This window comes from Ochotona princeps, chromosome 5, assembly GCF_030435755.1.
Source record: "Ochotona princeps isolate mOchPri1 chromosome 5, mOchPri1.hap1, whole genome shotgun sequence".
Taxonomy (NCBI): Eukaryota; Metazoa; Chordata; class Mammalia; order Lagomorpha; family Ochotonidae; genus Ochotona; species Ochotona princeps.
In genome coordinates this window covers 79218338-79233217 of record NC_080836.1, presented here as the reverse complement: position 1 = coordinate 79233217, position 14880 = coordinate 79218338, and the positions used below count along the sequence as shown (strand labels likewise).

The window sequence follows — 14880 nt, the reverse complement described above, 5'->3', positions numbered from 1 at the left end:
AAAGCAGAAAGTGTGCACACATGCACACAGATATACACAAGCTCAGATTAACTTGCTCCAGCAATTTTTATTTCAAGACAGTTTTTCCATGTCTGCCACAAATTCCCCATCTTGTTTGAGTCAAGGCACTAATGTCAAACAACTGATGGAGAAGATATGAAAGACACCTTTTGAACTCACGACTGAGGATACCAGCCTGACCCTCACATTCCTAGCAACACTTTGATCTGTCCTTAGCCTCCCACCCCTGACCCTACCTGTGAGTTTCTCTGCAAGTGTAAACCATATATTTATTTCTGTATTCTCATACCTCAGTGGCTAACACAAAGGCACACTCACTGAAATGTCTGTTGAATCATGAATATGCAAACTGTGGAATGCTCACTGTTCCCCAATTCCACTTACACGAGTCACTTTTACTTTTAGACCTGGGATCTCACTGCCTCTCTGGCTTCAAAGTCAAATTTCCACTTTTCCTGTATGACCAGACTTGTTCCTCTACCTCCACGCCCAGCCTTCTCTATCTCCAAGGCAACCAACACTAATTAATCAATTATTATCACCACTTGCCCAGCATACTTCCTTGACTTGTCAAGCTCCTTAGCAGTCAGAACAAAAGCCTCTTAGCTTCTCAAATTGTATTTTAGAGAGGCAGAAGGATCAAGATGGGCAGAGTGAATTCTAATCTGCTAGTTCACGACCCAAATGCCTGCTATGGCCAAGTCCAACCAAGGTCAAATTCAGGAGACAGGAAGTCAGCTATGGCTCCCCTTCATGGGCAGTAGAGACATACCAAGCCATTTACTTGAGCCACCACTGGTGCTTCCCATGGTGCACATTAGTGGGAAGCTAGAAATGGGAGTGGGACCAGGACACAAATCTAGGTGATTTGATAGCAGATGTGGGAAATTTAACTTGTATATTAACTGGTAAGCCAAACACACAACCTCACCTATTGGCTTTAACTTTGCTGGCTTCTTTATTACTACTGCCATGATCAATCACTCATGAAAAACTTCATAGTACTTTTTTGTTCCCTCCCTTCTCTCTCTCTCTCTCTCTCTCTCTCTCTCTCTCTCTCTCTCTTTCATTTCCCATTTTCCCTGTCCTAACAAGTGTACAAGTGTCCATTCATCCTTCAAAATCCTTCCCAAGTACTGCTCATGAGACAAAACCCTTCCTCAAGGAAAGCTACCATGTTTAACACTTTATAGCCCCCACTGCTACACTGTATGCTGCCTACTGCTCTCTCTCTCTCTGTTCCTTTTGTGTATAACATTAGGGCAGGAGAGTATCTCATATATTCTGTTTCCCAAACAGAAATGCAATAAAGGCTTGAATAAAAAAAAGCTTTACTAAATCTTTTCTCAAGTAATAAAATGGCTTTTAGATTGTTTGGTATGATAGCAAGGCACCCTCTCTTGAAGGTCTGACACAGGTCTCTTGGGCCTGGGAGTTTAAACTTCCAGCAGCCTCCTGGCTGCTGGTGGGTCTCCGGACAGGGCGTCTCATGCCTGGATCCCAGACACCAGCCACCATGTGCACATGGTGAACTGTTCCCGGGTAGCCATTGCACCATTTAGTGCCAGGCTCCGCCTGCTGGCTGCCTGGCCTGGACCTCTGGGGTTTTGGTTCTTTGAATCGCTGCTTAGGTAGCTCCTGGTTGAACCCACTATGCTTCTAGAATGTGAATCAATCCTAAAGACAGTAACTCTTCTTTTATAGAAGCTGTAATCACTGAACAATGCTGACCACCAAATACCAGTCCATGCAAAGACTATGGCTCGGGGCTTGTCCAGCAGAATCATATCCTGTTACCTGACATGATGATGGATCAGGAGAAGGGTCACATTAAGCAGGGCCATGACATTAACTAGCACTTGAGAACCTTATCTGTGGGTAGATTCTGTGGGGGATGTGTGGGCCAAACCCTGTGGAAATTCTAGCCCCACTGGTTAGCTCAAGAGTTGGGGTGGTGATGGACTAAGCTAGGTGTGACCAAGGAGCCTGCCATCAATCACAGGTAAAGGAACCAACAGCAGTCTGGACTGGTCAAGGCAGCAGCACCTGAATGTGCATCCTGAATAGGGTGTGGGGTGGGCCAGGCTGCTACATTCACCAGCTCATACAAGGCCAAATGGAAGGCCAGACTTTGTTGGGCACTGGCCTAAACCCAATGGCATGTATGAGAACTGGGTCTGGGAGTGGATTAAGTGGAGGAACTTGGGAAACTCCCTTGGCGAGTCATAGCTCCTGCAGGTGAACATGTGGTCCAGACCTGGGGGTTGGACAAGCTGGGCAAAGTAGCTCCAACAGCTGGGCAATGTGTCAACTGGTAATGGAACAGGGTGGACTGGGCAGAACTGAGCAAACCTTAACCCACAAGCGAAACTAGAGACCAGGATGTAGCACAGGTCATGCCAAACTAGGTTCTTGCACCTACTCGTCTGCATGAGCCACGGATGCTAAGCCCACAGTGTCAAAGGCAGAGGTTGGGACAGGTGAGGGGCTGAGTTAAGCTGAATCAGAGCAATCACTGGCATGCGCACAATCTATGGCTGGAAACAGGCCTGGTTGGGGAGCTAAGGGGACACCCTGGCTGGGTTGAGGTGCCCACCAAGGGGTGCATGGGCTGGAATGGGGGCTGCGTTCTGATCAGGATACAGTTCTAGTCTCCCTTGGCACAAGTGTGGACTAGATGCACGGGGCCAGGCCAGACTGCAACACCTTCTGGTGCTCTGCAGGACCACGGTAGATGTGGGACAGACTAGGCTGGGTCTCAAACCCTACTGAGCCATGTGTGAGCTGTATGGACGAGCCATGGCTGGGCTGAAACATCCAACAGCAAGAACCAGTTAGGGTTGAAGGCCAGTCAGGAAAAGCCACTGTTCCTGCTAGGACAGGAGGTGAACTGAGTAGGGCTGGCTCATGGAGCCACTGGTATGCACAAAATCTGGCATTGGGAGAGGTTCTGATGGAGAAGCCTGGGCAACTCCTCTGGCGGGACACAGACCCGGCAGGTAAGCACAAGAAGCATGATAGGAAACAGCCCAGAACAGGCCATGGAAGTTACCCACTGGCATACATTTGGCATGGGTCGTGAGCAGACCAGGCTGAATCAGTTCACGCCATCCACTGGCAAATCCAAGCACCAGAACAGTGTGGGTCGAGCTGGGTTCAGTCGCAACAAAAACTAGTGCACAATACGGAATGCCAAGGTGAGGCTGCCCGTGCCAGATGTGATTGCAGTGCCCAACCAGCACGCGTGAGAACCAGGAAGGGAGGGGGCAGAACCAGCAGGGGGAATATGAGGTGGTTCCCTTGCTGGATAGCTACGTCCACTGGAGAGCGTGAGCTGTGATGGGGCAGACCAGATTAAGCAGGGCTACAACACCTGTGCACCTCAGGTGGACTAGATCAGGCAAAAGCCAGGCTGGGCGGATTATTCCTACTGGCGCAAAACAAAATTAGAGTGGGTGAGGATTGTTTGGGCTTAGCCACAACATCAGCTGGCAGAAGCTGGCACTGGGGGCTAATTCTGTCAAGTCAAACCACAGAACTACCTGGAGAGTGCACAATCTGGGAGTGGGAGAGGCCTGGGAGGGAAACAGTGGGCTCCTCCCTCTTGGGTTACCACTCCCACAGGAGGGCATGAAAACTAGGACAGGGGCTAGGGTAGCTAGACAGACACCCAACAGCATCTGTGTGGGCTGCATAGTGGAGCTGGTTAGAGGGAACAAAGCTTTAATACCCACTGATATGTACAAGAGCCGAATGGGGTGTGGGACAGACTGGACTACTGCTACACATACTGGCAAACCAGGGTGGGGGGCGGGCTGGTGGGGATTATTGTGGGTCGCTCCAACTAGGCTGCAGTTCCCACTGGTTTATATGAGGGCCGAGTATGTGCTGGGCAGAACCAGGCTGGACTGCAACACCCATTGGTTCCAGTGGAAGTCAGGGCTGAAATCAGAACCAACCCAGCAGTTGCAACCACCAGCTGATTGGGGCGATGGACTGTGCTGGGCCCTGTGCTTGCTAGAACATACAAGAATCTAGTCAGAGAACACCTCAGACAAAGCTTCTTTGGCGATCTCCCCAATCGAAATGCTGGACTCAGAACCCTAACCAAGAAAAGACAGAAGACTGAACAGGTCAAGCAACCATCTCAGCTATATGTTGGCAGCAAAATATTGGGCAAATGGAGACTCTATGATGGACTATGTCAACCAGTAGTGCTTGGAGTGGCAAGATTGGCAGCGATTCATAACTGGTGAACTATCAAAACCACTTGAGCAAGAACCTGGGAGCATGCCCTACATCCGGGACCTGGGGAGGGTGGGAAATTGGATGGGCCTTCTCCCTAAATATCCCCCTTTAAACATGAAGGAAACAATATGGAAATAATAGTCTTACCCACTTTCCTGTAGCCCTTGGACCTTTTTACCCTAATTAACTATGTAAAGATTGTCAAAAATATAATTTTAAAAAAGGAAAAACAAAAGGCTTTCCAAAACAATCCCCCCCCCCAAAAGGTCTGACACAGGTCTCAATGAATACATGTTTTGAGATACAGCAAGGATTAAGAGAATGATTTTCCCACAATTTCTTCAGAATTCCCCACACCCTTTACAAACTATTTTAGATTGTCTTTATTTTTGATTTTTAATGATAGATGCTCCACTATTTATGCACACGCTGCACTGTTTGTGGAATCAGGTAAATTCCTGGAGATGAAGAAGCAAAACCTACATCTACCTATCTTTTGTCAAAAGTCTATTTTTACTTAAAATTCAGCATTTCCAGGGTTCATGTTGCTCTAAATAATAGTGGAAAAACTTGCATTTAATTTCCCTAAAACGCAGCACAAGGCTTCCTAGAATTCCCCATGAAAGCATAAGTTTCTACTCTCAAAGTAGGCAATAAAATGGGTCTGATCATTTCTGCCACAGGTGTGGTTTGTGGTCTTCCTAACAGATTAGCCAAGAGGTGATGACACATCCTTTCTGTTATCTTCTTCTCTCCTCAAGTTGGTCTCACTACCTTTTCCCTCAGGGTCCAGGACCACCAGGGGTTTTAATAACCTCACCTTGAGGCACAGCTTAAGAGCAAGGTAAGATGTGTTTATCTAGACATTTCTTGACAGTGTATCTAACAGAGACTAAATTGAAAGTAAAACCTTTTTAACCAGGCTGATTCGTCAAGTCTTCCAACGGTATCATACACTAATCCAAAAAGTGAGAGTCCAGCAATCAAATAAGCAGCTGGGTAGAGAAGTGGGAAGCAGACCTAATTTTATCAGGCCCCAACAAATAGATATCATGCCTTCCAAAAATAAAGATCCATCAAAATTCAGACAATCTTGTATCCTTTTTCAAATCCACATGAAATGAATACAATACTAAAAATCAAACACTGTTCAAATACAAAAGATTGCATTATACAAATCTTTGTAAAGCAGAATTGTTTTGTTATTGCATTGAACATCCAGAACTACAGAGCACTCAGTCTCAAAAACTCAGAGAAGTGAGTCAACCTGTCAGAATTTGAAGCTGTTATTAAAAGACAATCAGTGTGGCAGACATAATGGACGGTTAAACTACTGCCTCCATCAAATGTGAATGTGATGAGGTACTTGAAGATAATCACAAGAAGAAGTTGCATTTAGATTTCTTCCTTTAAAAACTATGTCACATGAAAAGATCTCAAACTCAAACACTGTGTTGACTAGGTCATTCTCTTTTTTATAACAGAAAGATATGTGAAATTTTATATCACTTGACAAGTATTTGTGGTATCCATACTGTATACCAGAAACTGCGAAAAACAAAGATAGAAAAATAAGTAAAATTCACTCCCTTTCTAAAAAGTTTGCAGTACCATGGGGGAGAAAAAATGAGTACAACATGCAAAAGAGCTAGTTAGCTGCTCAATTATACCCAGGGGGGTTGCTTTTACCAAGTCAATGGCATTTGGACACATATTTGCTATTTTCATTAGTAAAAAGCCAGCAGAAGCGATGTTCACCCCTACCATTCTGGACCCCAAACAGTCCAATATTTCCTCCACACGTTCTTTGCGCATCAGCTAGCACAACACAGAAGGCTGGCAAAAAATCCGAAAGCCATAACTCTGAGTGGAAGATTGTGCAGAACAGAGTCCCCATTCTTCAACCAGAAAGAGAACCTTTGGCTGTGATAAGCCACCGTAATTTGAGGGTTCACTAATCAGTTCAGTAAATAGTTTAATATGAAACATGTTTTACAAAATGAAAGCATGAACCTAGGGATATCTACGAAGATGAAGAGGAGATTCTTAGAGCATAGTGGAAATCAATGAAGGGAGGAGTTCTTAAAAAAGATAGTGCTGGAGAATCATCTCAAAAGTTAGGGAGGAGTTACTTGAAACCATCAAAAAGCCTAAAACACCTGAACTGCATGCAGGGACATAAAGGGACAAAAAGAGGGATTGGACCAGTAAGCAAACCTTGGGTTTTCACCTGGAAATAATGGTTAAATGTCCTACTACTACTGACATCAGTATGTTTGAATTCTCTAGTCAGAGAGAAGTGACCATAACTTGTATATGTTTTGAGAGGAGAGTCAACTGGGTTTCCAGATTGGCTGTATGGGAACTCTGAATGGAAAACAAGAAGTCAGGATTTCTGTCAGGGATAGTTACAGTGCAGGACAAGTGGATTTTGAGTGGGGAATCAAGAATTCAGTAGCGGATATGCTGTAACTAGGAGATGCCTACCTGACATTTAAGCAGGAGTGTTAACAGGACAGCACTTGTCAAAACATTTGGAGTTCAGGTCAAAGATATGAACTGGAGAGATACAAATGATAACCAAGGTCACACTGGAAAAGTCACTATGGGATCAGCCAAGACAAACAAGGGAGAGTTAAGACCTGGAACTTAGAGTACTGTAGTATGAAGATATAGGAAAGTCAGGAATCAACCTAAAATAATGAAAATTACTGTAATTTGCACAGAAAATTAGGAGAGTGTGGAATTTAGAAAGCATGCACTAAAAATGTTTAGCATTTTTAATAGTCATGAAGCACCTGAATCTTAGAATTGGTCATTTTTGTTCATAGCTCCTTGCTGCTCCACTATCCACCTAGTGCCAACAGAGGATACACACACTTCACAAGTATTGTATGATCAGTCTCAAACTGTTTCATGACCCAGCTGTTTTTTACTGTCTAGTTGTAGGATCAAACACTCAGAAGCTCTCTTTTCCATCTTGTGGATATCAAAAAGTAAATATAAAACCCTTTGTTGGGGGCAAAGTTCTCCTCAGAATGGAATCTCAATGTCTATAAGAATGTCAAGTTATGGAGTGCAAGGGATCTAAGCATTACACCAGCAGTTGCCAAAAGCAGCTGAGGGAAGCCGCCAGAGGAGTGCTGGATCAGGACTGTCCATGAAGACAAGCCACGATGGTAATTCAAAGATATTTCACTTCTGGTTCCTCACATGGACTAGGGACTTTCCGAGTATTCAACAGCCTTATGTGGCTAGCAGCTATTGTATTGAACATACAGAACATTTCCATCATAAAAAGTACCTTCAAGTCCAAAGTTCTGGATTTTAATAGATGGTTCAGTGATTTTAGCAAACAGTACTTTTAAAGAACAGTGTGTCATAAAAATTGGATAATACCACCATTTGTCCAACTTCCTCAAACAGTATCTGGATTTCCAAAGTGTATTGGGCATGAATACTTGGTTACTAAAGTACTTGAGCACAAGGCGCCAAAGCTGCCAGGCCCACACAGAGCAATAAAAATGAACTCAAGTATAAACTGCAAAGTCAGGCTTGCAAACCATGTGTAGATTGACGATTACAGCAGAAGGCATGTGTATGGATGTATACGCGAGGGGAGAGTGAAAGAGAAATAGAGGAAAGAGGAGAAATCTAGGGTCACAAACACAAAGGCCCTACTTGCAAGTAGGGCAAATAATAACAATGCATTAAGTGGATTACAAACAAGAAAGCAAAAATGGTAAAAACATAAGCATGACAATAACAACATATCCTGGTTCTTGTGGAGGCAGTCACAGGGACTGAAGCACAAATAATTCCTTCCAAAGAGAATCCACGAGTCTCAGCGCCAACTGATAGCTGCCATGTGAGCCCAGTATCATTAGAGCTTCTACTTGGCTTTTCCCACAAGATAAAAATTCAGACAGCTATATGAAATATGAAAATATTTAAATACTGAAAGATCAAAATAGAACATGAAGGCTTAAGAAAATACGTCTGTTGGGTCTGGTGTGAAGGCTCAATTGATAATCCTCTGCCTGCTTAGCTCTAGCACCCCATATGGTTATCAATTCATGTCCCAGCTGCTCCACTTTATGTGCAGCTCCCTGCTTGTGATGTGGGAAAGCAGCAGAGAATGTCCCAAGTCTTTGGGACCCTGCACACATACAGGAGACTAGAGGTGGCTTCTAACTCCTGGCTTCATTTAAATAGGCTCAGCTCCAATTGGGAAGTGAACCAGTAGATGGAGGATTTTTCTCTGTCTCTCTCTCTCTCTGTAAATCTGCCTTTCCAATAGTGGGTCACAGTGGGGCTCATGTACTCTGGAGAGCAATTGGCTGCACAATGCGAGTTGAGTGGAAATGAAACCAAGTTAGAGCTTGCATCATGTCAATGGGGAGATCCATCCACATACTATGCAGAGCGTGCAATATGCACGAAGAGGAGAGGACTGGACAGGAAAACAGGCACTCAAGGATGTCTGTGTCCAACAGATTGAAAAATATTTTAGGAATCCAGCCTGTGCCAAGCTTACATTAACTTGCTTTAGGTAATAATAAAGCATCAAGAGGAGGTCAGAAATTCTAGACTCCAAGTCCATACCTCCAGGCTCATGTCATGTATTCATCAGATTCTTATTAATGTACAAATCCCTTAGCTGCTTATCCCACAATTAACTATGGGATAATTGTTAGTCTTACATTATTTCCAGTCCTAGGAAACATATCTTTACTTGTAAAACAAATTATTCAAAATATTGTGTATAAACAAGATTCATTTTGAAAAGCCCATCAAAGGTTTCCTTGCTTAACAAGGAAGCACTCACATATACAGTCAGTCCGCAAATCAGCACCTACTATCCCACCATACCCAATTCCATGAACTCACTACTTTATTCATTTCAATCCCTGGATATTGTGTGTACTATTATTACCAGACACCCCTTTCCTTATTCACAACAACCTCACAATATGCATTTTCAAAAACCTTTTAAAAATCCCTTATATACATGAATTTCAAAAGTAATTGCATGGAAATACACTATAAAATTCCATTTTCCACAAACCCTCATGTGCATATATACATATAAAAAGAATATTCAATTTAATAAAACATTTGAATGCAGTTTATGGGAAGAATTCACTTGGGGTAGCAGTAGAGGCAAATTACACAATGAAAGTTTAGTCTGAACATAGTGTAGACTGTAGACCATCAGAAGACTTTAACTTCAAATGAGTTCAGTAATACAAAAAGAAAAAAATAGTGGTAGTCGATTAGGGGTTTTCAACCACAGCTAGGTATTAGACTCATTTGCTTTATGCTTTAAAAGATACCGAGACCCACAATCCACTCCAAACCCATCAAATGAAAATCCTGGCAACAACAATCACCACCACCACCTCAGGCAGTTGTACTGTTTAAAATGTTAAATGCTGAATAATACAGATGACTAGTATTCAGCCAAGGTTGAAAGTCCCTGCAGGTTATGATTCAAGTACCCACTCACCTGTGACTTGTAATTTTGATGATAAATTCAGTTAATTACTCAATGACCCCCACTCTAACTACTTAAGAAGACAATCCCCTCTATACTAACTACTTCATGAAATTGGATTTAGTAGCTGGGACACTGACAAAGTACCAGGATCCAAAGATAAGCAACCCCACAGTTCTCACTATTCAGTCAAGTCACCTTCCCTGTTGAGTTCATCACATACCAGCAAGAACCTCCAAGTCTGAGGTTTCAGAACATTATTAAAGCCTTCCCCAAAACTACCACTATTGCTGCAACACCTCACCCAACTTCTAGCCTTATCTGTTGTTGATTCAGCTGGTTTTCAACATTCCACAAATACCAATTGTCTTTGTTTATTCTCAGCTGAAAGTGGTTATTCTCAGAGGCTGCCTAGGATCTCTAGAGGGGCCTTCTTGGCTATCACATACCCTCCAAACTTTACAATCCTAACCGTGCATCTCAGATCCTGAAACCTGCCTTTTTCTCATCTAAAAATTTACAACTCCTCAAGAAATGGACTTAACTTACCTCCATGGCCCCACCAAGTCTGTTTCTTTTTAGCACTCTACCTAGATTAGCTAAGAGATCTTGCCCATCTTCCTATTTGTAATCAGGATAATGAATATTTTCATACTTTATTTGTAAGCTCTGAAGTGTTCACTCCAGAAATTAGATTCTCCCAATAATATGTAGACTTGTATTATAAAATGCAATTAAGAGGAACTTGTGGGCTATGTAAAAAAGCAAAACTGCCATCTTCAGGCTCATGTGTTATTGAAGTAGTTAGTAAACGAAACTGAACTAAAAAAATTTGATTGGAAAATTCCAATGCAAAACTTGCTGTGCAATGCCACTAATGAAAAAGAAGGCAGTCACAATCTGTGGTTCAAGTCCCAAATCCACCACGGCAGATCATGGCTTCCTAGTCTAGAAAATGACCTGACTTCCAGACTGTCATGTGTGTATCATGCAGCACACGCAAAGAGCCTAGCATGGCACCACAAGGAGAAGGCACACTATTGGCCATTGTCACTGAATATCACTGACTCCAAGACTTACAGCCTTGTCCTTCAAAGAAATAAAGTTTTGACATTTTTTTACTTATTTACAAAAAGTGAATTTTTTAAAAAAAATCACAGCCCGGATTTGGAGAGTTTCTGGTGTTTTTTATTATTATTATTAATATTTTTTTTAAAATCCAATGGGTTGCCATAGCCTTTCTTAGCATCTTATTACTACTATTAGGAATAGCAGTCAATAATAGTAAAGCCGTCTTATGATTATGTTATTATCTAAAGTAAAACTATGTGAGAATAATATTTGGGAAGGGGGGAATATCATTAGGCACTTCCAAAATTGAAATTTTCAAAAGTCAAATAAAGGGAAACAGCTCAAAAGCTGCAGGTGACCTTTAAATGTCACATCCACTAATACATGTATAAATGTAAACACAGAAAACCTAACGTCTGGTAACAACAGCAAACTGATCAATGCAATGACATTATGGGGTCTGTGATATAAATTATGTTTCTAGTCCAGAATATTGATAGTTTTCAAACACCTTTTAATATCAAATTACAATGCGTTAAGTGTATCTGAGTAGGGTTCTTTTTTTTTTTTTAGGCTTCTTTACAAGTTGGTAGTCTACCTCTATTACATGGACCGCTCCTTTTGCTAAACTTCTAAATGCACAAAAACTGAAGGCAAGAGTTATTTTTAATAATGAGTAAAAAATTTTATCATTTAAATCATCCAAAAGCTAGAAATATATTATTTCAGACAATTAACGACTTATTTAAGTCGCAGTTTTTAATTGAAATACAAGATATCAACGGCATGTATCATAGCTACAGCAAATAAGAGTTGGAGATTTTAATACAACTTTATGGGTCATTTAAATTACTTTCCCTCGTCTACCTCAATTCCATGAGCAAACATTTCGGCGCTGGTGACTTTCTTGATGGCCCTTTCACCATACTCTCCTCCAACTCTTAACTGTTCAAAATAACATACACATGTTTGTGTAGTTGTTTACATGTGTGCATAAGCATGTGTATATATACACACACATATTCAGTGGAAGCATAAAAGGTACATACATTCTTATATATCCCGAGATATGTACAAGAGAAAATCAAGGTTATACTTTGTGAAACCCATAAGAAATGAAAAGAATTTACAAATTACAGCTTTCCATCGGTACGTCAGACAACACACTATTCCTGTAGTACCAACGCATGAGGACAAACATGAAGAGAAGCACTGATTCCTAACGCAGCAACTTGCAGTGCCCTTGAGGTGGTGAGGCACAGCAAGTGTTCAATACAAGGATTCCACAAGCTAACAGGTGCTTTCCACTGCCATCATATAAACAGGGCTTCCAGAAGGAAGTCCTAGAAACCCCATGTGTTACCCACTTCACACCTGACATGAGTCTGCTACCCAGTGATATTTTCTTTTGACATATATTGTGCATTTTAAGCAAAATTACCACTTGATTTTGACTCATTCTTAACTGCAGGTACAGCATGAACAGCTTGCCTCTCTTCGGTACTTCACACACACACACACACACACACACACACACACACACACACTCGAGTCGCTCTCTAAATACTCCTGAAACATGTGGTGTTGCACACAGGACATACAGACGGACTGGTGAAGCAAACAGCATCTTATCACCTAAGTTCTTGCTCCAGTCACTGGGAAAAGCCAGCTCAGGAGGCAGGAACGCCTAAGGCCTTGTTGCTTAACTTCCTACAGGCTGGGTTCCTCACACCCAGCAACTTTCTAACTTCCAGGAGCCAAGGCGGGACGGGCCCTAACACCTAAGCGATCAGCACCTATTCAAACCTTCCCTCAACACTTTGCAAACTCTAGCGTCTCCCCCTTCCATGCAGCTTGGAATCACCTGAGGAACTAATTAAAGAGCAGATTTGAGCCCTGGGGCGCGAATTAGGGACCTAGATCCGGCCACCTTCCTCAGAACCCCCTTCAAAAGATCCCCGTGCCTCAGCACCGCCCACCACAATGAATGGCAAGGCCCACACACTCCCAAACATAACATTGCTTCTAATAGCAACACAAAGTTGGAGTCTTTCTCCGGAGATGTGTTCTCTGAGAGTTGCCCCGAGGGCACCTGCCAGGTGCCTCAGCCTCAGGGCGCTCGCGGGCACGGCCGCGCCCCCTGCTCCCACCTGGCCGGCGCGCCCACCACACCGCGCTCACCTTCTCCCGGGTCTTCAGGTACCGCTGCAGCGCCTGCTGAGTGAGCTCGCCGACGCGCAGCTGGCCCTCCTTGCAGGGCACCACTATGCCCGTCCTGCCGAAGCACACCGTCACTTTCATTCTGGCCCCCGGCGACCGCGCCGGGCCCGGCTGAACAGGTGTCTGGCCCCGAGGGCGCAGCCCCTACTCTTACGGAGAACCGCGAGCGGGCCCGGAGTCCCGGGGTGCCTCTCCGGGCGCCCACTCAGGGTGGGAGTACGGGGGTGGGGTGTGGGAGGTTCACGGCAGCGTCTCTTCCCCACGGGCGGGCGCACAGCCACGGGTCAACGGGCGAACCGGAGGGAGCGGCAGTAAGGAAGGGCTACCTCCCAGGTGCCCTGGGACCCGGAATTCAGCAACTCTGGGGCCCAGCTCCAGCGTCGCTTCTGCTGCTGCTCCTCCTCAGACCGGGCCGGGGAGGTTGTTCCAAGTCCAGGCAAAGTGAAACTGCCGGCCGGGCCCAGCCCAGCCCTGGGCTGGCCCGCCCTGGCCCTGGCACCGGCCCTGGCCCTGGCGGCTGTGGCAGGGCCGGCCCCAGGCCGCTGGCTGTGGTGGGCGGCGGCGCGCGCGTGGGGCCCGACTTGGGAGGAAACTTTTGCGCCGGCTCCCAACTCGTCTGCGCCGCGCCGCCTCACGCCCGGGCTCCCGCGGCCCTCGGGCCGGCCTGGGCCCAACTCTTAAAGGGGCCGCGGCGCTCCCGGGCCACGGCGGAGCGGCCGCGGGGACCCTGCGCTCAGGTAACTGGACCCTGGTGCCTGTTCGTCTCACTCAGTCTCTCCCCGGCTCTCCTTCTTCCACCGGCAGACACCGAGCTCTGGGGAACTGTAACGGGACCTGAGAGCTGCCCACGGAGAATTGAAACCGGATCTCATAAAGCACACTCAAGGAATCCTCAGGAGACTATGAAGCTACGCCCTTAAGGTGGGGGCAATCTGAGTAAGATTCAAGGAAAGCCCCAGAGCAGGTGTTTCTCGCCACGCCCATCAGAAATACCCCAGGGAGCAGTAGTTTGCAGGTGCTGAGGTGCGGGAACAGTCAAAGGGGCCTGTTAGGAGCTTGTCTTAAGCACAGCGTGGCAGTTGCCCTCCGCAGCCCTAAGACAGCAGACGCCAGGGAACCTGGGGGCTAACTTACCCCTGAAACCCTTCTTGCCACAGCTCGGGACACTGGCTGTTCTGCCAAAGCTTATTTCTGCGGAGTGACTTGTAGTTATTAAATGACCTTGTAAAATGTAATTTCCGTTGTGTATGTGAACTTAAACATCTTTAGTTTTATGATTTGGCAGGTGTGTATCTGTTAACAAAGTAAAAATAGCAACATGGGGAGGGATGGGATTCAAAGAATAAAATCTATATTTTTCTTTGCCTAAATGAGCTTCCTCTAACAACAGCTGAACAAACGTCACTCTTGGGCAAGAAGAGTGGTGCTCCAGGAGCACAGCAGGAACTGACCAGTCCATTGAGTTACTTACAGTGAAAGGAGTCAGCGGGGTCTTCCTTGTTCGACTTCGGCTATCTCCAGGCAGTTTTCTTGCCAAGCCAAGTCCCCCAACATGATCCTCAAGACTAGAGCAAGCACCGTGATCCATGGGGGTCAATCCCTGGAGTACCACTGGTGTCCGAGATCAGAATGCTGGTTCAAGTCCCAGTCATTCCTAGGAGGAAAGCCCCTGCCAACCATGCGGGAGAGCAGGACGGAGTTCCTAGTTTCTGCCTCCAACCTGGTCCTTTAGGTCCTTTGGAGAGTGAACCAGCGAATGGAAGGCAGTTCTCGCTCTTACTCAGCTGCTCACTCACCTGTTCTCACTCTTGCTATCTGCCACT

At 45.0% G+C, this 14880-nt stretch overlaps 1 protein-coding gene across 1 annotated transcript in view; it reads right to left on the bottom strand.

Annotated features, from left to right (window-relative positions):
* The window catches only part of PARD3B (par-3 family cell polarity regulator beta), a 1014759-nt gene extending 1001566 nt beyond the window's left edge, over positions 1-13193 (bottom strand). The window contains exon 1 of the mRNA XM_004576910.3: positions 13019-13193. Coding sequence (XP_004576967.2) covers positions 13019-13138 — 120 coding nt within the window. The 5' untranslated portion in view covers positions 13139-13193. The remainder of the gene's footprint in view (positions 1-13018) is intronic.
* Positions 13194-14880: the final 1687 nt, after the last annotated feature.